We start from the raw sequence: 23,636 nt of genomic DNA, 5'->3' as shown, positions 1-23,636 counted from the left end.
GCTGAACTTCGAGAAGTTCTGCCCTGTGCCCTTAGGTTAGCCTTACAAAGAAGTAGAGTGGTATCGTTTTAGGGGTACTAGGAAGTAGGGCCACTGAACTCAATTATGCTTTGCACAACTCCAGAGGCTACCCTTCATGTAAATGTGAATGGTGCCATACAGAGATGTGCAGTGCAGACCTGTTAGTAAGGATGTTATTCCTCTTCCTGCCACTAAAAGAAGTTAACAAATAAAAAACAAGAACAGAACATTACATCTATTAGTCGTCACGGTGATGTCCTAAAGCTGGTTCATACAGGTTAGAGCCAATTGTGTGCATCTCTTTCCAAGTCTGCGCTCAGTGATTTCACACTGGTAGCTTGAAATCGACTATGATGACAGTATTTAAACCACAGAAATCAGCAAACAGTACAATTCAGGGTTTAAAAATTTTTTTAAGATCCTATTTACTTTTCCTAGCAGGACTTCTGGGTATAGCTGTGTGAGTTATGTACTACAACACTGCCTCTTTAGCAAATCTATACAAGAATATTACTGTATCATATTTCTTAGCTGCAAATCTATACAAAAATGTTATTGTATTCTTAGCTGAAAAATATTGGTAACAAAGTGAATGCCCAGCAATAGGTAATGGTTGAAGAAATTACAATACATTCCTGACAGGGAATATTATGCAACCATTAAAAGACATAATTGTAGGTGTACCAGATGACTTGAAGGGGCTTTAATGAGGTATTGTTGAAGGCAATATGTAGAAAAGTCTTTATGATATAGTCCTATTTTGGAAAACAAATGATATGTGTATCTATGCATAGGAATATTTGGTTATGTGAAGGGAAATACATATAATAGCATATCAACATGGATTATGGGAATGATAAGAAGGAGGATTTCCACAAAAAAAACTGTTCCAAATATCCCCAATATTTATATGGTCAGATTTACATAGCTAATGACTATTTACATATTCCATAAATGTAAACCTGTTTGGAAGAATATAATTAAAACAATATAAAATTGGAAGGTGGTGAGGTGATAGTAGGCATGGCATAGTATAAAGGATCCATCTCGTGTCACATTCCCCCAAGTGGAGCAGTCACTTAACCCTGGTCAGTAGAGGATCAGGATTTAACAATTCTTAGCTGCTTGATGCCCAATCCCCAACCTCTGGCTTTCCAACCTAATATATAGTTCAACTACTGAGCAAAATAGGGCACCAGTGGGTCATTTAATAGATGGAATATAAAACACAGAAAGGTGATGAACTAGAAATCAGCAATTCTATTTTGATTCTAACAGCACCAGCCCAGACAGGGAAAGCTGGGTGCTTCTTAATGGTACCTGAGCTTGTGCCAGGGCTAGACTCCTGAGCTCCAGTCCTTTAGAATTTAGCCCCCCACAAACCCTGTATTTATTCCCTTCTATTAGTAAGGGTAAATGCAGGGGTTTTGACACACTTCACTTGAGCAATATCTCCCTTACCTTTAGCACTTTTCCTCCAATATCTGGTAAATAATATTCATTTCTAGTATTTAATCCCCTCCTCCTGTTCCTTCCCTTGTCTCCATTACCAATGTTTCATTCTAAATTCTAGATCAAATCCATTCTTCAGAGGCCTTCTCTGAACTCCTTATTATTCGCTTATTCCTGTACCTATTTCTTTTTTTCATAGCTCTTATCATTACCCGAAATTATATCACACAATATTTGTTTTCTCCTAGGTTGTCTCTCTCCTTTCACTAGAATGTAGGCTTCATGAGGGCCAGGACTTTATTCTGTTCACTGCTTCATCCCCAGTGTCCAGAACAGTACCTGGTATGTATGAGTACTCAACTAATATTTCTTCAATGAATTATTGAATGCATGAATACCACTCTCCTCATATTTCTTCTATGCCCTTAGGATATTAGAAATTCTTCTACCAGGGTAACAAAAGGCTCTAAAGAAACTTGTGTCTGGAGCTTTGGAGCAACTTTCACTCGTTATTCTCCTTATAATAACTGTGAAGCCATGGTTCAGACCCTTAGAATAGGTTCTTTATGTTGTTTTTTTTCATATCTGTGTGGTAAAATTCATTTAAAAATTACTTAAGAAAATTTCAAAGGCAGACAAAAGTAGCTTTAACAATTATCAACGAAAAACCAATCTTGTTGCATTTATACCCTCTATTCGTACCCACCTGTTTTATAATTCTTTCACAGCTTTAATGGGGTATAATTTTCATACAATAAACTGCATATATTTAAATTGTAAAATTTGATGAGTTTTGGTAAATGTATACACTTATGAAACCATCAGTATAATGAACATGTTAATCACCCCAAAAGTTAAAACTGTTTTTTTAACTGCAGGTTGCAACCCAATAGACATTTGTGGAATCACTTCTGGGATGATTAATGAGAGACAATTCTGGATAGCCCTGCAGCCTCATTTCCTTCCCCTTATCAGTAGCTTAGCTGAGAGCTGGCTGTGCTGTACTGAGCCAGTTGCAGAAAGACAAGGCCTTTGGCTGATGTCAGCATTCCTGGCAGACTAGGCTCTTCCAAGGAGGCCCTCAGTATGCTGACCTTGGCCCTGGGCATGCACACTCCCTAGCATTGTTCCCAATCTAGGAGATTGTTGATACATTTCTTGTTACTTTGAGAAACTAGGTGTCACCTTAGCCCTTTTTCCCAGTGTGGAGGTAGAGCTTGTGTTCATTTGGACTGCTCACAGTGGCACATTCAGTATACAGTCCAAGCAGACCCCTCTTTGCTGGGACTTTGGCCTTGGTGCACTCAGAAGATCCATGACTGGCCTACGCCATGGAACAAGGAGAGTTCGGGAGATTGTGTGTCCTACTACTTCTTGGCTTGCTTGTAAGTTTTCCCCCAATAAACCCCATGCTGATCTGTACCCTGCAGCATATCAAAAGCTGGTTCCCCAAATATTACCTACACAGCCTATTGATAAGACCAAACTGAGTTTATTGCTTACAGGGGTGAAGGATGACTCCAATTCTGCAAAGCTTCAGTGGAGGTGCCTCAGAGGGAGGGAAGGCAAGGTTAGAACTAAAGAATTGGAAGTTTAGTTTGACATAGGTCTTTCAATGCAGGGATTTGATTAGAATTAGGTAAGGATTATAATATAATAATCTAGGATTCGTGGAAACAGCAAGACAAGGATTTTTTTTTTTTTTTTTTTTGCGTTACGCAGACCTCTCACTGTTGTGGCCTCTCCCGTTGCGGAGCACAGGCTCAGCGGCCATGGCTCACGGACCCAGCTGCTCCGCGGCATGTGGGATCTTCCCAGACCGGGACACGAACCGTGTCCCAAACCCGTGTCCCCTGCATCGGCAGTCGGACTCTCAACCACTGCGCCACCAGGGAAGCCCAAGACAAGGATTTTTGAGATGAGGGATTTAAAAATCTTATGGCAGTTCAAAACCTGTTGTTGTTTTCCATTGGGGAGTTAGTTGTTGGGATTTTCGGGATGTTCCTGTAATGAACCATTTGCTGAGGCAGAGGGGAGTCCTGGAAAAGTAAAGTCATGCTAATGAAGACAGTAGAATAAAAATAGTGTTAGTGTAGACAGTAAGGTGTGGTTTCAGTTCTCAATGTACAGACTAAGTTTGGGAATAGAAGGTTTTGGTTCTCAGGTGTTGTGGTGTATGTCCATGACCCCCTTACATGGCAGTGATGACCAGCATTTTTCAAAAAATGAACTAAATAAATTACAGTTGAATTGTATCTAGTAAGGATGAGAATCGTTTTGTGGAAATTTTGTTTCAGTTATACATGTGTATGTGTGAAATGAGTCATGAAGTGAAATGTGTCTCTTACAATAGGTCTGGATCCAGAAATATTAGAAAACTAATGCCTAAAAAAATGCTGACAGACCCCTAAAAGGGATGATCCCCTCTCTCAGCCAGTTTACATTGCTCCAATCTAAACTTTCATGCTAATAGTAGAGGAGCATCTAGCTTTATTAAGGAGAAACACATAATCTAAGAATTGGAACAGAAGCCCTGTCCAGGTAGATTAAGGGTTAAGTGGGAACTTTGGATCTATAAGGCTGTCCGCAATTTTGGCAGAGAGCTGAAAGAAGCCAAGTCGTAACTGTTACTTCAGAACAAAAGATGGAGGCTAGACACAAATAACAACTCCCTAATGTGAGCATTATTAGTGTCTACAACCAATCCTTAAGCAGATAAAAGTTCCCTTTTGACTGAGATACAACCTATTTATTCAGGGCACTGGATAAGATGAACTATGGAGTCCCCTTCATTGGGAAGTTTTTATGATTCTAGAGAGAATTTTACAATAGAAGCAGGCAGTTAACCTGAGATGTGTTCTCTGGCTATTACCTCCCAGAGCTGATTCTGAGTATTGTTGGATAGAACAATAAATGTGACACAGTGGCTTCCATTCTCAAATGGGTTATCTACTTCTCTGAGGAAATTCTGCCACTTTATGGCTTTAGAAGGCTGGTGATTTTGGAAGGGACATTAGCCGCCCCCCACAACCTGCCCTGAAATTCCTCAGAAGGTTCCATTCCTATGGATAAGGCACTATCTTCTCCATTTAAAATGTAAATTCTCCTTTGTCTCAGAAGTTTAGCCTTTCAATTTGTTTTTCCTAGTTATCAAAAAGAGGCCTGGATTAAAAACAAAGTTTGAGAAAAACTGCAATACTACCTTAGTAGGAGTTGATGTGGTTTATTCAGGAATTCATTCAGCAAGCAAGGATAAGGCTGATTGAAGCCCTGGATTTCCCCACTTTTGAAGCTTTCATGGTCTGAAGCAGATCTGTAAACAGGTAAATCATAGCCTATGTCTGAGGTTATGGAAAGCCTGGACTTCAGAGCCTTATATACCTGGGAGGGAATTGCATTTCCCTCCTTTCTTAATGGCACCATTTAAAGCCATGCAGCTGAGCTTTGGTTTTCTCATCTGTAGACTGATGAGAATAAAACCAACTTCATAGAATTGTGAGCACCACGTGAAAGATAAAATGCACAGGGCAATTAAGGAGATGATTTTATTCAGGTTATAGCCATAGGGAGAAGGCTCAAAGAAAAGAAAGTAAATTTAGAGTTTTATAGACATAGGTAAACAAAAGAGTCATCACAAGTCTATGGGAGTCATGAGGAAGTATGGAGAGGGTCTGATCTCGGAATATGCCAGGGCAATGTGTTACTATACAATTAGCATCTTTTTTAGAACAAGAAAGGGTGAGGGAGTTTTTCAACTGTGGCTGCTTTCTTGGAGCCCAGGGCTCAGGTAAAGTTTAATGTTATCAAGCACTTAGCATGGGGCCTGGCCCATGGTAGGCATTCAGCAAATGTTTCTTTCCTTCTCTTCCTCCAATAGAAAGATGTGGGTAGTGGTGTGGTGAGAAACCTGTGGTGAGAAAGGCCTGACAGATTTACTCTGCATGAGAGAACTAGATTTGACAAAGGATGTTGAATCTTAAAGGATGAATAATTTTTTGCCAAAAAGAGGGAGGAAAGAACATTATTGATAGTGCTAATGTAAGAGATAAAGGCATAGCGGCTTACAGGAGATTTGCATGTTCAGAGACCAGCTGTAACTTCAATGTGCTACAAGGAGTAACTAGACATAAGGTAGGTTAGAGCCAAATTGTAAAAATGCTTCAAAAGCCATTTAATGCCTGCTGTTTCAGGAAAATAGTCCAGGAATTTATGATTCTGACAAGATTAGATTCCAGTTTATGAGAACCCCTTCCCTGCTGTGTAAGGGATGGAGGCAGGAAGATCGGTTAGCAAAGTAGTACATGATCCAGAGAGGATCAAGGCCTGAACTAGAGCAATGGCCATGAGGATGTCAAGGAGAGGACTGAATTTAAAAAATAGTAAGTAGAATTTACTAGACAGATTATGTAGTTGTGGGGAAGGTCAGCATGGAGGTGAGGGAGGAAGTGGAATAGTGGACAATGATACTGTTAAAAGCAGTATAGGCTAATATTTCAAGTACTTACAATGTGCTGAGCACAGTTCTAAGGGCTCTACACTTATCTCTTTTAACCCACATAAGAGTCCTATGAAGTAAGTGCTCTTTTTTCTCCATTTTTAAATGAAGAAAATGAGGCATACAGAAGTTAAATAACTTGCTCAAGTTTTTACAGATAGTAGGTGGTGAAGCTAGAATTCAAGCCCAAGTTGTCTGAGTGCAGAGACTGAACTTTGGATGACTATGTGAATAGTGTTGCCATTTACTAGGATTGAAGGCTATTGGATGGGGGCAGACTTATGGGGAAAATATTTTAGTTTTGGACAGGTTGATATTGAGTGCAATTATTAAATGGGTCTGGAGCTCCAGAGAAAGATTAGGATCAGAGCTGGAGATTTGAAGGGCATCTACTTATAGGCAGGTGCTCAGAAGGGGCCTTAGGACTGCCTTAGGTGAATGGGATGCACAAATTGGGGGTGGGTAGAGGGAGGGAAATGGTGAAACATATAAGGGGAAGCAGTAGCTTGAAGACAAATTTGATCCACTTTAAGATTTTACAAGCAATGCCTTAGACTTGGAGAGTGCTCATTTAATTCAAGCCCACTGGCACATCTAGAGGTGTCCTGCAGCATCAAATGTCTAGGGATTCCTAGGATTCTTGAGCATGTGCTAGGATAGATTCCATAGTGCCTGTGGTAGGCTGAATTGCAACGCCCCCCCCCCACTGGCAGAACATCCACATCCTAACCCCTGGTACCTGTGAACATTACTTTATATTGTAAAATAAATAAATAAAAGAATGCTATTTTATACAGTAAAATTAATTTTAAAAATAAATTTAATTGCAGATATAATTAAATTAAAGTTCTTAAAATGGGGATATTACCCTGCATTATCCAGATGGGCCCTAAATACAATCACATGTAGTAGAGGGACGCAGAGGGAGATCTTACACACACCAAGAAAAGGTGAAGTGAAGACAAAGCAGAGAGACATTTGAAGATGCTGGTTTTGAAGATTGAAGTGATGTGGCTATAAGCCAAGGAATGCCAGTAGCCTCCAGAAGCTGAAAAAGACAAGGAATGGATTTCCCCCTAGAATAGCCAGCAGGACTCTGGCCCTGCCAGCACCTTGATTTCAGCCAAACTGTACTGATTTTAGACTTCTGACTTCCAGAACTGTGAGATAATTTCTGTTGTTTTAAGCCACCAAGTTTGTGGAAATTTGTTATAGCATCCACAGGAAATTAATGCAGGGCCTCCTCAAAGCTATCACTACTTAACAGACTTGATCCAGTAATTCCTAATTCTCAATAGGTGTCAGGCCTCATTTGCCACATATTAGACATGGTACTCTTGTTATGTGCTTTGTCAAGTTTTCTTGGAACACATGGAATAGGGAGACCCTCAAATTCATAGGGAAGGAATGGGGAAGGATAGGGCCCTTTACCTGAAAAGTACTATCCAAAAATAACCTCTAAACCAAAATGTTCATGAATGATTCCTGCAGACCTGGCAACTTCTCTGACTGGATTGAATCTTAAGGGGTCATATAAGCCATCTCCCTGTCTTTGCCTGCACACAGCTAAGAGCCTGAGCATGGAGAGGGTATCTGGTTTCTGGAAGACACCTCGCCTACTGTTTGGCATGGCTACTCAGGACAGAGTAACTATCATTCAAGAACCATGGGCAGACTAGATCTTAGGAGAAGATGGCTGGAGAAAGAAGCACATATAGAGAATGGATTGGAATTTATTGATGTAAAGTGCAAAAGAGTTACTCCCAGCAATGCTGTTAGAGTGTTAGCAACAGTTCTCTCTCATGTGTTAGATTGGAAAATAACTTCTGTGAGAAAGATTGGGACAGAGTCTTGAACATATTTTAGCCAACCCATAAAATCAGAAGGGTTTCATAATATTGCTTTCCCCTCCAGAACTCCAGAATCCCAAGAAATTGCACAGAAAAACTAAGTATACCTTTGTGGATGTTGAAACCAACATAGCAGTGGAATGCTGGCAGAGTAAAATCCTACAATTTTCAGCTATGGAAAAGAACCTAGAGATCACCCAGTCTAAGCTCCTCACTGTACAGATGTGAAACCCAGCAGAGTTTTTTTAACCCAACTTTAGATATTTAGGTACTAGATATTTGTTCTGCAGTCTTGCTTTAGAGTCCATAGTGTTTTACTGGATCAGGTATTGATTCATGGCAATGAAAACATTAAGCGTTTTTCCAGTACACTGGACGCCCACAATCCCTCCCCGGCCCGCCAGGGAGCGCAAACTAAAATTCCTCCTGCAGCCCAGAAGTGTCCCTCCGGGTCTGGGACAGAATTCCGTTAGCAACCAGGAAATTAGCGGAACCTTGAGGCTGAATGCTTGCAGCTGGTACGGTTACTTTGAGGAAAGAACACTTCCGGTCGGAGAGGCCGTTCCCGCAACTTGTGGTTTGGTCAGCCTCTAGCTCTCGCGTTTCGATTTGCCGCGCTAACGGTGGGAGGCGGGCTTGCGTCGGGGTCACACTCTCCCATTGGTTGCTGTTGCGGCGGCGGTTTGGAGTGAGGGTAGCACGTTGAGCTGGAGGCTGTGCGGAGTGCGGCGGCCCAAAGCCTGGCAACGAGCCCGGTGTCTGGTGGTAATCCGGGATTGAGCCAGGCCTGAGTCCCCGGGTGATGGATCGCGTGTGGAGTGCGTGGTGCGGAAAGTGCGTCAAAGAGAAAGGGTCGCCGCCACTCTGGGCCCAGCGCATCGTGGTCGCCTGGCTCAGTAGGGCCGAGTGGGATCAGGTGACAGTGTATCTGTTCTCTGACGACCATAAATTGCAGCGGTACGCGCTGAACCGCATCACCGTGTGGAGGAGCAGGTAAGGCGGCAGGCTTAGCCCTCCTGCCTGCGTGCTGGTGGCACTTCACCTCTTCCTTTGTAGAATTTCCATAAGGCCTTATTACCCAGTTTTCTCCTAAATGCCTAATGGCCCCCCGCTACGCGTAGTTTGGGCATTGCTTGTCTCCCAAGTGCCCGGGGGAAGGTCGCAGCCAAGCTCGTGCACTAATCCCTTTTGCGGAAAGAAACGGGGTGTGCCTCAACAGCCCTTTTGTCAAGTCTGTGAGCTTTGATCCTTACCTTCTCTCATCTTGGGGTGGGTGCCGATGAGAGGGCACCGCTGTGGCTGAGCCAGCCTTGTCTTAAGGAGTAGCACTCTAGGGTGGATTTCTGATTCGAAATAGAAAGGGGGTGGGGGGAGCTTGCCTGCAAAAGCATGTTTGAATGGAGCGCTTCAGTCCAGTTGGTAAGATTTAGTTGGGAGCAGACAAGGGGCTAATGCCTCCAAGAATAAGGTCTTCTCTGGGTGAAAGAGTTGAGGGTTTCACGGTGAAAGAAAGGAGTGTGTCCACACTTAATTGTTGATTGGCTGTGTAGCAGTTAGATATCCTTTGTATGTCCTAAACCAGCCTCTCATGTCCTGTGTACTATTGGATCCCAGGGACATTACCCTCCCTCTTCCCAGCTTCTTGATTTGTGTCTATCCACACACTCTTGAGCCAGTATATAATTGCAATAACCTACAACCTAGGTTCTGAGATGGAGGGTGGGCCTGTGTAAAGGACCTTTATGATGGTGCTGGACTGTGGCCCTTTAGGTTAGGCAACGAACTCCCCCTGGCAGTGGCTTCTACTGCAGACCTGGTACGCTGTAAGCTCATGGATGTAACTGGTGGCTTGGGCACTGATGAACTTAGACTGCTCTATGGCATGGCATTGGTCAGGTAAGACCTACATGGGTAGGGGTGTGGGGGGGTGGTTTTTTGAGGGGGGGGGGCATGGGCTTAGCACATGATAAGCAAAGTTTGGCTTTGGGTTCTACCTGAAGCAAAAAGCCTTGTGTGTCCCTGTGTATGGGTCACCTTATGATTGCTTAATGTGACAGCTTTTGGTACCCCCTGTTAACACACATTCCTCTTTTTTCCTGAGAGCCTTCTCTCTTCCGTTTTTCTTTCCCTCTCTTTGGAATGTTGGGTGGGGGGTGGTTCAGACCAAGTGGTCTCTATGGGTCTCTTCCAGCCTTGACAGTTTGATTTACTTTCCCCCTTTTACTCTTTCACCCAGAGGAACTTTTCTACATGGTTCAATGCCCTTGCCCATGATTTAATGTGGATTTTCTAATCCTACCCCTACCTACACCTTTTTTCCATTCTCTCCACGAACACTGAAAGGTTACTGAGTTGTGGAAATGGAGACATGGGCCAGGAGTTCCTGATTTACAAAGCGACTCAGAGTGGTTCTAGCTGTATCATGTACATCAGGAAAAAGGTTGCCTCTGAGTTTTCTCATCTGTCAGAGTCTTTGCTTAGCTCATACTGTTTGCCTTGTCTGCCTTGAGGTCCTCCCTAGCTCTTCTTACCTTCTCCATTGTTTAGCTGTGCTCCTCATATCATTTGATGTAGTCCTTTGTTGTAGCATTTATAACATATTATGTTCTAGCATAATATATTATATTATGTCATGATTATTTATCCTAGACTGAACTCTTCAAGGCCAGAGCAGTGTCTTATTCATTTGTATGGCTTCAGTACAGGGCAGAGTCTCAGTAAATGTTAGACTGGATGGAACCATTCCTGCTCTGGTTGACACCAACCATAAGAACAGGACAGAACAGTCATTGGAAAGGTTGTGGAAATGCAAGTTGACAGTAACTCAGCAAGGTGTTTTAAAGCCCCACTGGTTTGAATAAAACAGTTACTTGGGCTATGCCACTTATTTCTCCCCCAAACTCAGGTTTGTGAACCTTATCTCGGAGAGGAAGACAAAGTTTGCCAAGCTCCCTCTTAAGTTCCTGGCTCAGGAGGTGTGTATGATAAAGTAGACTTGCTAAATTCTCTCTTCTCAGGAGGACTCACTAATGGGGCATGGGGTGATATGGATACAGTCAGACTAGCTCATCCCATCACTGTCAGCCAAGCCCAGCAAGAACCCCAGAGCCTCAACTTCTAGCTTGAAAGAAGCAGACCTGCTCCCTTGCTCATGGCTGCTATCTTCAGTGGGCTTGGCCTGCCCAGCTTGCTGGGAGTGGCCCAGGTGAAGCTGAAGCACCCCAATGCACCCCTGAGTGGGGACAGGAAAGAGGTGGCAGTTAAAGTGCCTGCCCTCTGGTTGTTGACAGTCTGAAGGAGGAGACAAACTCAGCCAAGCAGGGTGAAAATGCAAGACATTCCCGCCTTGAGTGAGTATGGGAGGTGTGTAGAGACCCAGATGGCAGACAGGTTCTCAGCCATCAAGAGAAGCTTCCTGGAGGAGGTCTGGGAGAGAAGGAGGAAGGGAGGAAGAGAGGGGAGAGTAAAGGGTACCCTGGGAGAGCAACTGGTACAGACAAGGGCAGAGGGAGGCTGAAGAAGGTGATTGTTAATGCTCATTCACAGGAATCTCTTCATTGGAGGAGGGTAGTTGGTGGTTGGGGGAGGCGAGTGTCTTCTGATTTTCAAGATCACTTCCACAGAGCGTAAAGAGAATCAGGAGACTTGGTTCCTAATCTTGGCTCTGCCACTAAGAACGGAACCTCCTCTCAGGAGCTCAGTTTCTCTATCTGTAAAATGGGGAGAAGCCAGGTTAGTTCATCTCTGTGGCCCTTTCTGCTTTAATATTTTCTAATTTCTGCACTCACACCCTCCCCCATAATCAGGTGAACATTCCGGATTGGATTGTTGAACTTCGCCATGAGTTGACCCACAAGAAAATGCCCCATATAAATGACTGCCGCAGGGGTGAGTCCCCAGGGAGTATACCTATCACAGTTTAGCCCAGAGGCCTGGGCTACGTGGCACTGTGGGGGGAGAGAGAGGGAGGAGGGTCTTCACTTGGGGTCAGAGCTGAGACTAGGGTGAGGTGAGTGAGGCATTTGCCTTGGACACAAACTTTAAGGAGTCTCTGTTCTCCCACTTGCTAGCCCCGTGCCGTTTTTGGCATCCCATCTTCAAGTCTGGTATAGGTTTTTTCTAGGAAATGTGCTGGTGAGTGGGAGGAAGCAAAGAACTCGGGGATAACCCAGAGCAAGAGGGGCTGCTTCTAGATATTTGAGATTTGTGCTTCCTTGGAGCCAAGCCTCTTACCTGGGGCCTCCCCATAATGTTAGCAAGATGAGGCTGGAGGCCTGCTAGGAGCTGCTTGCCTGGGCTGTTACTATGGCACTGCCTTCCTTCCTCCCCTCCTTTAGGCTGTTACTTTGTCCTGGATTGGCTCCAGAAGACCTACTGGTGCCGCCAACTGGAGAACAGCCTAAGAGAGACCTGGGAGTTGGAGGAGGACAGGGAAGAGACAGATGAAGAAGACCAAGAGGAAGATAAGAACATTGTCGTTGATGACATCACAGAACAGAAACCAGAGCCTAAGGATGAGGAGAAAGGTTCAGAGCTGGATGTTAAGGCTGATGGAGACAGCGAAGGCAACAAAGAGGTTGATCCACATTGGCAAAAGGCTGTGAGACATAAAGAGTTGTATGGTAGGTGTCCTTGATACAGAAAGGGGCCCATGAGCTTGGAAGACTCGGACTTAGGTTGACTCTGGTTATTTCCCTGGCTCAGTATTTCCTCTGGGGTTGTGGTGAGGCTTAGCTTAAAAAAATTACTGTCACAAATCATCTTCCTTGAGCTCCATGAGGCAGGAGAGCCAAGAATTCTAGTTCCCAATTTACAACTCAAGAAATGAGGTGAGAGGGCTCAAAATTCCATCAGGAGCAAGGCACAGGGCTGGCTGCTCTATCTGTTTCCCTATTCTGTTTTCAGAAAGGGCCCGAGAACTGCTGGTATCCTATGAAGAGGAGCAGTTTAAGGTAAGAAAGTGCCCTTGACTTGGCCTGTTTTCATCTGCCCCAGCCATTTCTTCCCCCTTGCCAGCTACCTGAGAGAAGTCTTGAGAATGAAATTTAAAGAAAAGTGGCAAAGCTTGGAAAGCTCTTCCAAAACTCTTCTTGGAAAGAGAGAGAGGGGAAGTAGGAAGGAGACAAGAGGAGCAGAGTCCAGTTGGCCGATCCTGCACATCACTGGAAGTTTGTGGATAATCGGTCCCACTGGGTGGTAGGGAACAACAGGGTTTAGGTGGTTGCTTAGACCTGCGGTACTGCAGCTGATCAGCAGATGGCGTCCAGGAACCTTCCTAGATCAGGTGAGCTTGAGGGGTGCTGTTTTAGCAGGAAGGGAGGTAAGCTTAGAAACCATTCACCTCAACCCTTCCTTTTCACAGATGAAGAAATTGAAGCCATGGATGAGTGAAATGACTGGCCCAATGTCACATATGCAGTTAGTGATAGAACCAGGACAAGAACCTGAGTCTCCTGATTCACTTTCTTCCATAACCCATTGCTTCCTTTCACCCCTTGGTCCAAGGGTCTCTGCCCAACTCCAACCAAATGCCCCCATTGGATATCTATGTATTGGATTATCTGGTTATTGACAGCCACAATAACAAGGGAATTTGGAGGGTGGGGAGGGAGGAAGAAGAGAAAGTCTGGAGTTTGAGAGTCAGGATATTTTTAGTTGCAGGACCAATAGGGACATTGTGGGCTCACCTCTGCATACCCTGCCGTATCCCCTGAAGGGACATGCTGAGAGGTCCTATGAGAAGGAATCCTGGAGGGATGGGGGGGTGTTACCTGGCTGAACCAGCCTTCTGATGGGACCCTCTTTGCTGGCAGGTGCTGGAGAAATTTAGGTATTTACCTCAGGCCATTAAGGCGTGGAATAACCTGTCCCCACCTGTAGAATGCATCCTGGCAGAGCTCAAGGGCATTACATGGGAGAACAGGTGTGTAACTAGGTAATCAGGGGCTGCCTACTCTCTAGGGTAGAGCGTAGCAGCCTCACTGAAATTGGTTTTCATATCCCAGCTTGCCAACCTCTGCTGTAGGAAATCCCAGGGATAACCTTGACCCACCACGGGTGACCTTGCATTTCACATGATCCTCTTCCCCAAACCCTGCCAGCTACCAGGTGGGGTTTGCCTACTCTGAGTAACTGAAATGGCCAGAGGCAGGAATGTCTACCGTCATCCATCCCCTGGCCAGCTTTGTTCCTGTTTGTCCAGTGGTATGTGGAGCTCTTGGCAACTAGGAAAAGCCGTTAACCTTTTGCTTTTTCACTGCCGATCTCTTGTCCGAGTTTGAGGTAAAAGATATATGGTAGGCACTGCTGGTCTCTTTTGAACTGCTATTAGAGAGGATCAACATCCCCTGGATAATTGTGGTTGAGGAGAGAGAGGAGGGGCCTTCCCAGGGCCTGGATCCTCCAAAGACTAAGTCCCCACTGACCCACCCAGTATGGCCATGAGCCTTATTTTCCCCTCAAAGTAGTACTCAGTTCAGTCAGAGCAGACAGTGTCTATCCATTCCTTTCCTCCCTGGCTCTTTGGGGCTTGCTACCTACATTCAGCTGGAAAGGGCTTTGGGAAGAGGTTGGAAAGAATCTGGGATGGAGCGGAGAGTATAGGAAGGTGGTGTATGTGGCAGAGTGGGCCTGGGTGGGGAGCCTGCAGTGCAGGTTAGGATTGTCCCTGGCGTCTTCTTTATTCCCAGGATACCAGTAGTTCCAAAGGTGTTTTATCAGTGTCTGCCCAGCCTAGGCTTCTTAGCTGTACCCTTCAGTAAAGGGGTGAGTGGTGGCCCCCTCCGTAGCTTGGAAAACTATCCTTGTGCTATACAGTAGCGTCTGCCTGGTCATGCTGAGCAGGCAACTGGCTGACTGTTTTAAGTGCTCTTCCTGCATACTGACCTGAGGAGATGGGAGATGGATGGAAGGACAACTCTTTCCTCCTTGAGCCTGGTAGAGGGAGGGATCTGAGCATGACAACTCTCCAGACATTGAGACACCTTGGGAGCTCTTGTTCCCCCTCAGCCCAATCAGCTAGGAGAGCCTCTCTTAGGGAACTGCTAGCTCTGGAGGAGACAGCTGGATGTTGCTGGTTTTGGTTTAAGCTAGATGGGGATGAGAGATTACCCCTATAGCTTATACTTTTAACCTCTGTATCTTAGTTCTGGGTTCTTGGGGTCCTTAGGAATGAGAATAATATAATATTTGGCCCAGCAATTGAGTCCCCAAAGTTTCTGCTTGTAAGATCTGAAAGAGGGTAACCAGGGAGAAGGGAAGCGGTAGGAGACTGGAGGACTGTCAAGGGAAACAAAGACTAAGCAGGAACTAAAGTCTAAAAGCCCTTGACCCTATAACCTCAGGCATTTAACTCCTTTGTGGGCCTGGGACTTTTCTTCATCTGTGCTTTCGGACTTGTTAAGCCACTACTGCCCTTGTTATGGGCCTTAGATTTGCCTGTGCTAGGTAAATGCTTGTTCAAAACCCACAGATCCCAGTCTTTGGCTCAGCCCCTGACTCAGGGAGGCTGAGGCCTGAGAACCAACTGTCATCTGCCTTCCTTTTCCCCCATGCTGGTTTGGCCATTTGAGTCAAAGGCATTAGCTGCCTTGGGAGTGGGTAGGGGAGTAGAAGAGGGTCTTCTGCCTGTTTCATTTTACTTAATTTAGTGTCCTCTTGCTCCAGGGAGGCTCTGCTAGATGCTTTTCTGGATGACGGCTTTCTCATCCCCACATTTGAACAGTTGGCGGCTTTGCAGTTAGACTATGAAGGTAGGGTCCTGGAGGCTCGATGCAGCCTTAGGGTACTGTGTATCCTGGGCAAGAACACCAGGGGTGGGCTGGGTGGCCCTGGACTGGGAGGTAAGGGCTGTTTACTGCTGTTCCATAGCTACTGGAAGCCCTCTTGGCTGAGCAGAACATGTAGCCCCACTGATAAGTAGTTATTGGGCTATCCTTAGGTGGCCTGGAATTGGGTGGGGTGAGGTGGGCTGGGGTGGGCTGGGGTGGGGGTGGGGGTCTTAATGCCATTATTGTGCTATGTTAATTGTGATCTAGCCACTTGGTAGAGAGCTAGAACAGCAGAACTGGAAGGGCCTTGTGAGGTCATCTAGTCCAACATCCTCATGTTACAGATGGGCAGACTGAGGTCCAGAGAGGGGAAAGTACTGACCCAAAGTCACACAGTGAGTTATTGACAAAGCCGAAGCTAGAACCAGAACTCTTTTTCTTTTATATTCTATTTTGAGTCAGTTGTTGTTTACCAGATACTAACTGGTTTCTCTCCCCGCTCTTCTACTTTCCTCTTTCCTCCTGTTCTGCGGTGGCAACTCTGTTATTGTTGGTGGGGCCCCCTCTTCTTCTCCCTCTCTCTCCTCCTCTTCCTCTCTTCCTTCTCTCTCTACCTCTTTCCCTTTCTCGCCTTCTTCCCTTCCTCCTTCCTTCTCTCTCCCTCCCTGCCTCCCCTTTTCCTGTCAATGGGTGTTTCTCACAAACCAGAAAACGTGGACTTGAATGACGTCCTGGTGCCAAGGCCGTTCTCTCAATTCTGGCAGCCCCTGCTCAGGGGCCTCCACTCCCAGACCTTCACACAGGCCCTGCTGGAAAGGATGCTCTCTGAGCTGCCAGCCCTGGGGGACACTGGGATCCGGCCCACCTACATCCTCAGATGGACCATTGAACTGATCGTGGCTAACACCAAAACTGGTGAGGGAGACTAGCCCTAGCCCCAGGGCCTAATGCAGCCCAGGCAAGAGCATCTGCCACTGTGCTCAGCTCTTGACTGAATAGCACCAGGAGGACACATCCCTTGTGAAAGGTTTAGGTCTGCCCAAGAGGGCCCCACAGCAGCAGTGGACAAATCTCCCTTCACATTTTTCTTCTCAGAACCAAGTAAACTGGACTGGGGCAAAGGGTCCTGAATACTTTGAGCAATTGGGAGGTATAGAATGGGGAGTCGGAGTCTGGGGAGACAGGGATGGGCAGAGCCAAGCTTTTCAAGGTGCAAGATTGGGTGGGGGGGATTTCTAGTTCCTTCTCCTCAGGCCCTCTCTTCTCTCTCAGGACGGAACGCCCGCCGGTTTTCTGCAAGCCAGTGGGAAGCGAGGAAGAACTGGAGGCTATTCAACTGCTCTGCCTCCCTTGACTGGCCCCAGGTGGTTGAGTCCTGCTTGGGTTCACCTTGCTGGGCCAGCCCCCAACTCCTTCAGCTGTAAGTCTCTTGAATTCCATTCGGTAAGAGGGTGAGACCCTGCAGGCCTCAGGGCCACACAGCCCTAGAATGGCACAGTTGGACGAGCCCTTGCAAGGACATCTAGTCCTGTCGCCGTCCTACTAACAGATGAGAGAATTGAGTCCCAGAGAGGGTAGGGTATTCTTGCCTAAGATCACAGAGCTTAAGACGTGGCTGAACTGAGTCCAGTATGAAAATGGACAAGGCAACCCCCCTAGAGTGGTTAGCACAGTGGCCTGTACAGAGTAAGTGCACAATAAATGGTAGCTGCTGTTTATTATTGAACCCATTCTTCTGACTTTACGCCCAGTGCTGTCTCTATTATCTTCCCAAAATATACCTCTCATAGATGCTTAACTACCTTCAGTGGCTCCTTACTGCCTTCCTAATGAGGTCTAGGCTTCTTAGCCTGACATTCAAAGATCTTTCTGATTCTGCCCCAACCTATCATGACAACCATACCTCCTGTGATTCCCCTTTACCCAGTCTACTCTGGGTGCTGTGGTCAAACTGAATATTGCGCTGGTTCCTGTAAATACCTGTGGTTGTCTCCCTTTTTTTCTGTCATTTCCTGACCCTGAGCCACTTCCCTCATACTCATGGAAGGCTTTAGCACCCAATTCTCTTCCTGCTTTCTGGAATGATATCTGTTTCATTTGAGTGACCCATCTGACATTGCAGCTCCTCACCTCCAGTGACCTTCATTCTCCACTACACTCAGCAACCCACTTCCATCACTCAGAGCTATTCCACCTCTGAAAGCTTACATCCCAGCATCCCACTCGGTGACCACCACCTGTTGTCCTACCAGTTCTCACCGTCGCATCCCACAACATCTGCTCTTTGCCTGCCTCCAGACCTCCATCCCTCCATTTCTTACCCGCCTCAATTTTGCTTCCCCTCAATCCTATCTGTGGTTGATCACTTCAACCACCCATCATCAGCATCCTCAGCTCTGCCCATCCCTTGGTGTGTCTGACTTGCAAACCCCCAAGCTAGGAGTGATCCTCCCCACTCTGCTTCTCCCACTCCTCAGCCCGGGTAGCTGAGCTCTGCTGGAGAAAACCACATAGCCCTGCAGATTGCTGCCACTGCAGAGGTATGATTTTTAATCTCAAGCCAGGCCTCAGTTCTGCTTGTCTGAACTTTTACTTGTTTTCTGCCCACTTTCTCTCCTGTTTCCTGACTGTTCTGAAAACCTTACCACTCATCTCAAGCCCCATCCCCCCCTCCCATTTCACCCTAGCTTCCTCAAGCACATGGAGGCCTCCAGCAGGGCCCCCTTGACCTGAGGTCCAGCCCTCATGAACTGATCTTCGGCTACACTCAACGTTGTCGCCAGTCTCAGTATGAGGTGGCCTTGCCCAACCTCAAAGCCTTCCCTCCACTTGTGCTCTCTGCTAGCATCACTGGGGCCTCACCCCAGCCTCTCCTTTGCTCTACTGGCTCTTACTCTTCAACCTGTGAACAGTGCCTGAGTTTTTCTTATCTTTAAACCAAACAACAACAACAACAACACAAGCAAAATCTCCTTTGACCCTGCATCCCTCTGTTGGGTTATCACTAGCTTATCACTCCTTCCTTTCCTATCAAAACATCTCAAAAGAGTAGTCTATACTCAGCAGTCTCAATTTCCTCACTACCTTCTTACTCCTCAAGCTGCTGCAATTTGGCATTCATCCCCAGAGCTGCTTTGACCTAATTACCAAATCCAGTGGGCCCTTGTCCATTGCCTGTCTGCCGCATTGATGCTGTTTACCACTCCCTCCTTCAAATGCCTGTGCTTTTTTACTAGTTCCAGTAAAGTGCCAAAGCTCAAATCTCTTTATCTAGCTCAGGCCTTTCCCCTAAGATTAAACCTCCTGTATTTGACCGCATGCCAGATATCTCCCCTTAGATGGCCTCCAGTCACCTTACTGTGACCAAAAGAGCATGGGTCATCTTACTCCCCACCCCAGCCCCAAAGTGAACTTCTTCCTCTGCTCCCTATCTCACTTGGTGGCAGCACTATCTACCGTGTCATGTTGATTCTCTCAAGTACTTCTCAAATCTGAGATTCGTGTCTATTTCCCCTAGTGTCTCCTTCCCTCTATCAGACTAAGCTTTTCAAGGACAAGGGTTCTGCATTAGCCATCTGTGCCCCAGCACGCCATGCAAGTCCAGGCCCCAAATAAACCTCAGTAAATGCTGAACTGAACTGTACTCTGCTGTCTCATTGCCAGCAGTGCTGTCTTTGGTGGGAGCTGAGTCCAGGCTTGAGGAATAAATGAAGTGGGAGTCTGGATGCTAAGACCGTCTTAGTCCCCTGATCTTTCCCATGGAGTCAGAAAGTCTTTCTTGAACCCTAATGACATTTGGGGCACAGTTGTATCTTATAAGTAACTTATAAGAGAAAAAAGTAGCCTTGTTGACAAAAGACAGCCAGTTCAAGACCTCCAGGAGATGAGACTGAACCAAACAGCCAAATCTCCAGATGTGTATGCTCTAGACTGGAAGTGATATGGATGGGTGGGAAACTGGGAGGAGAACCAAAAAATCCTAGAGGCATTTGAGCAATTCCAGCAAGAGAAAGAATAAAGGAAATTTCAAAATTCTGAAGGAATATGGCATATGTATGTAATGGGGGGAGGGAATGAAAAGAGCAGCATGGAAAGGTTGGATAAGTGGCCTTCAAGGTACTTTCCAATCCTAAGTGCCTACAGAGTGGAAGCTGCTGGTCTTGGAGAAGTCTGGACCACAGAGATCTTCTCCCAACCCAAGCATACCAGCGGGATGCGACACATGCCAGCAGTAACAGCGGCTCACTTGGGTACGATTTCTTGTGCACAGATCCTGCCTTTCGCAGATAATCGGTGAATCTAGTCCTAATCATCCTGTTACACAGATTGGGAAATGGGATTTCCCCAGGTATTAGGCTGCAAGTCAGTAACAAGTCTGCAAGTCAGAGCTGGGGCCAGAAACCAGATTCCAGATATACTGTCCTTACTCCTGTGCTCTTTCTACAGTGTTCCATTAGATTGCACATACAGAACATGACTTTTCTTTTCCCCACAGGAAAAATAAAAGATACCACTGGCAATTAAGTGTCGGACATGGTGCTGTGTTTGTAGAAGCATTTTCATTTAACTTGACACAGCAGTCTTTGGAGGTGGAGATATTATATACTTTTATTTCACAGATAAAAAAGACACCAAGGTTCTGAATAGTGTGAAGTGACTTATCCAAAAGTCATGCAATTTGTTGGTGGTGGGACAGGGATTTGGGCCCAGGGCTTATGAGTCCAAAGTCCACCTTCTTTCCACCAGTCTGACCTGTGACCTTCTCAGTCCCTAGCTGTGACCAGGCAAACCCGAGGAAGGAGATGGATTTTAAGATTCATGTCACCCCTGCACCTCAGTGGTCAGACTAGACAGCTTGAGAGAGTGGGTGTGTAATAATAATAAACAGTGGTAATATGGCATCTTGCCAACATAAAGTACCTGGGAATATTTATTATTAATCCTACAAATGGACCACAGTGAGAGGGAAGAGAGTTTCTCTCTGGCTTTTCCTCTTAGTAGTAAGGCTGGAAGCTTTTTGAGAGCTTCCCCCAGCCAGCCAATATCAAGTCAGTTTGAGCCAGTGCCATCTTGGAATGTGAAATTAGCCCTGCAGAGAGGGTCTCCCAGTGGAGTCACTAGCTCCCAGCCCTACCCCCAGCAGCCAGTGACCAGCAACCACACCTATGTGTCTGGTCTGCCTATGGGGCCCAGAGAGAAAACAGCCCGCTGAGCACATGGCCCTTCCTTCTGTGAACAACCCACAATTCAAACTCAATACACTTAGAAGGAAACTATCCATCTGTCCATCCTACCATGCCTCCAGCGGTGACCAGGTGCCTGCTGGGTGCCCAGTTCTATGTGAGGCTCTGCAAGGGGTACTCACCCTCTTCCTCCCCAGGAGCTCTCCTTCCCAACCGCTCTGTGTTTGTTGGTGGTTTTGCTGTTAGCGCCGTCCTTTGTATGCACGATGTCGTCATCTTTAACTCCCCTCTGCCTTCCCCTCTACCATCTGATCACCAAGCCCTGCTCTCTGTCTGTCTGTCCTTCATAGCTTCTCTCCCTCCCATCGCTGCTGCCAGTGCCCTAGGTCAGCCCTCACCGACTCTCCCTGGTCTCCCTGACTCCAGGCTGCCCCACCCAGGCCATCCTCCACATGGTCACCATGGTGATCTTCAGAAATGCAGCCTTCACCTGTGCTTGAGCACACGTCAGATGACCCCCTCCACCCAACACACACACACTTAACCTTTGCAGGCTTCTCTTGCTCCCACAGCTGCTCAGCACAGCCCTTCCGCTCGAGCCAGGCTACTCTCACCGCATGCACACAGCCCGGTGTGCTCGCTCTTGTCTCTGCACAAAGCCTTCCCTTGATCTCTCCTGCCCTCCTTGTGCTCTCTGCCTCCCCCCAGCTCCTGCAGTGCCCAGGTCTGCATTGCTCATCTGGCCTCCCGCCCACATTCTGCTTTGTCTTGTCAGCTGCTGCTTTTTTTTTTTCTTTTCCTCCATTCCAGGCTGGGCTGTAGTTGTCTCCCAAAAGGGATCACACTTTGTGTTCCATGCAGAAGGAGCACAGCACACTTCCAGGCATATCTTTGGAGCTCAGGATACATTGCTCGGCTAAAGAGAGGGATCTATTCTCATGTCCAGCCCTGCAGGCCTGTTGGCTAGTTTGTGTATTTATATAGCATTTCAGTACAGATTAATAGCTCTCATTTATTGATTGCTTACTATGTGCCAGGCACTGTGCCAGGCATTCTGTGTGAGCTATCTTATTTACTCCTTTCAACAACCCTCTAAGTTAGGTGCCATTATTGTCCTCATTTTACTGAGAGTGGAAGTGAGCCACAGAGATGAATTACAGAGCTCGTTCAGGGTCCATGGCCCTATTGTATCTGTGTTTTGTCTGCTCTACTGCACTGCCTTTCAGAGGCAGGTCTGGAAGCTCAGAGACCAAATTGAAACTGGACTTTTGGGATATAAAATGACTTGAGATTTTGAATCTTTCTTACTCCATCCCTCTGCTCAGCATCTTCAAAGCCATGGGGCAGGTCCTGCCAGACGAGGAGCAGGAGAAGCTGCTGCGCATCTGTTCCATTTATACCCAGAGTGGAGAAAACAACCTGGTGCAGGAGGGCTCAGAGGCTTCCCCCATTGGGAAGTCTCCATACACACTGGACAGCCTGTACTGGAGCCTCAAACCAGCTGGCTCGAGCTCTGGACCTGAAGGAGAAGCCCAGCAACAGGAGGAACAGGGCAGCCTTAATGATGCCAAGGAAGATGAGAAGAAGAAGCAAGAGGCCTTGGAAGACCAGATGGAAGAGGAGGAGGGAGAGGAGGAGGAAGAGGAAAATGATGACCAGAAGTGGGAGGAGGAGGAGGAAGGTGGTGATGATGACGACGACGACGACGACGACGATGATGATGACGATGACGGCGAAGATGAGGAGGAGGAAGACAGGATGGAAGTGGGGCCTTTCTCTATGGAGGAAGAGTCCCCCACTGCTGAGAATGCCAGGCTCCTGGCCCAGAAAAGAGGAGCTTTAGAGGGCTCTACATGGCAAGTTAGCTCAGGTAAGAAGCCTGATATCCACTTTCTCCCCACATCTATCTTCCCTCTCTGGCTGGCTCTTGAGGCTTCCCTTCACCCTAGAGAAAGGATGGAAAGTAGCAGGAGGTAGCCAGCATGAGGCAAGCCTGGGAGACAGCCTGGTGTGTGGATGACAGCTGGTTTCCCTCCCCCTTAAGATGGAGCATGTGAGCGCCAGGGACCTTAGCACTGTCATGCTGCCAGCTGCCTCATGCAGAGAGCATATTCAGAGAGGTTGGTGTGGGTGTGGGCACTGGGCAGCAAAACACAGAAAGCTAGAGTTAGGTGGTTGATATATGTATGATTCTGCGTGTGTTTTTCATGTGCAGTGATCAGGGCAAGGAGCCAAAGAATAGTGCTTTCTGTGTATATGTGAATGTGTATGGACACGTGGAGGCTGGTTGGTGATAGGACAGGATTTTGCTGTGTGTATGAGAAAGAAGGAACCCAAGGGTATTCAGTCAGTGGAAGTGGAAATGAGATCAGAAGGGGGAGAATAAGGAGCAGTGCAGTTTTTTGGTGAGTATGCAAGTTAGTGAGACAAAGCCAGGAGGGAGCAGGGGGTTGAATGGTAGGTGGAGGAACATGAGTCAGCTCCTGAGGGTGGTTTTTTGAATGCCCTCATTTGGGTTGGGGAGCAGGAAGCTTAAGGCAGGGGGACTCCGCAGGAATGAACAGTCTGATGTGTGCACATGGGCATGTGTGTATGTGTACACGCTGGAGGCAGGGGTAGACATGGGGCACAGCCCATGTGATGGAGCCTGGGGCTGGGACTGGGTATGCTGTGGGGTAGGCTTGGTGGGGAACAATAGGGAGAGAAAGGGGAAGCAGTGAAAGAGCTTAGGGGGAAAGTGAAGTCTTTGCCCTTATGGACGTGTGTGTGGAAGGGCTGGGACATAAAGGCCCTGAGTGCTACAGATGGGGGAACATATTTGTGTGTGTGTGTGTGTGTGTGTGTGTGTGTGTGTGTGTGTGTGTGT

General features: G+C 46.7%; 1 protein-coding gene across 7 annotated transcripts in view; it reads left to right on the top strand.

The window, feature by feature from the left end:
• The first annotated feature begins 8,395 nt into the window (after positions 1-8,395).
• The window catches only part of LAS1L (LAS1 like ribosome biogenesis factor), a 19,728-nt gene continuing 4,487 nt past the window's right edge, over positions 8,396-23,636 (top strand). For 2 of the 7 annotated variants that reach the window (XM_027093674.1, XM_027093675.1), the window contains exons 1-12: positions 8,398-8,811; positions 9,589-9,714; positions 10,724-10,793; positions 11,625-11,706; positions 12,156-12,440; positions 12,724-12,770; positions 13,632-13,741; positions 15,484-15,569; positions 15,932-15,982; positions 16,296-16,502; positions 16,860-17,007; positions 22,096-22,640. In XM_027093674.1, the coding sequence (XP_026949475.1) occupies positions 8,621-8,811; positions 9,589-9,714; positions 10,724-10,793; positions 11,625-11,706; positions 12,156-12,440; positions 12,724-12,770; positions 13,632-13,741; positions 15,484-15,569; positions 15,932-15,982; positions 16,296-16,502; positions 16,860-17,007; positions 22,096-22,640 (1,948 nt within the window). In that variant the 5' untranslated portion in view covers positions 8,398-8,620. Of the gene's footprint in view, positions 8,812-9,588; positions 9,715-10,723; positions 10,794-11,624; positions 11,707-12,155; positions 12,441-12,723; positions 12,771-13,631; positions 13,742-15,483; positions 15,570-15,931; positions 15,983-16,295; positions 16,503-16,859; positions 17,008-22,095; positions 22,641-23,636 lie in introns of all 7 variants that reach the window. The other 5 variants (XM_027093671.1, XM_027093672.1, XM_027093676.1 and 2 more) reach the window with 5 other exon arrangements.

This window comes from Aethalodelphis obliquidens, unplaced genomic scaffold (genome assembly GCF_003676395.1).
Source record: "Aethalodelphis obliquidens isolate GAN/ISIS:26980383/991018 unplaced genomic scaffold, ASM367639v1 scaffold85, whole genome shotgun sequence".
Lineage (NCBI taxonomy): Eukaryota > Metazoa > Chordata > Mammalia > Artiodactyla > Delphinidae > Aethalodelphis > Aethalodelphis obliquidens.
The sequence above is the reverse complement of the archived record's forward strand: the minus strand, read 5'-3'. Positions and strand labels throughout refer to the sequence as shown.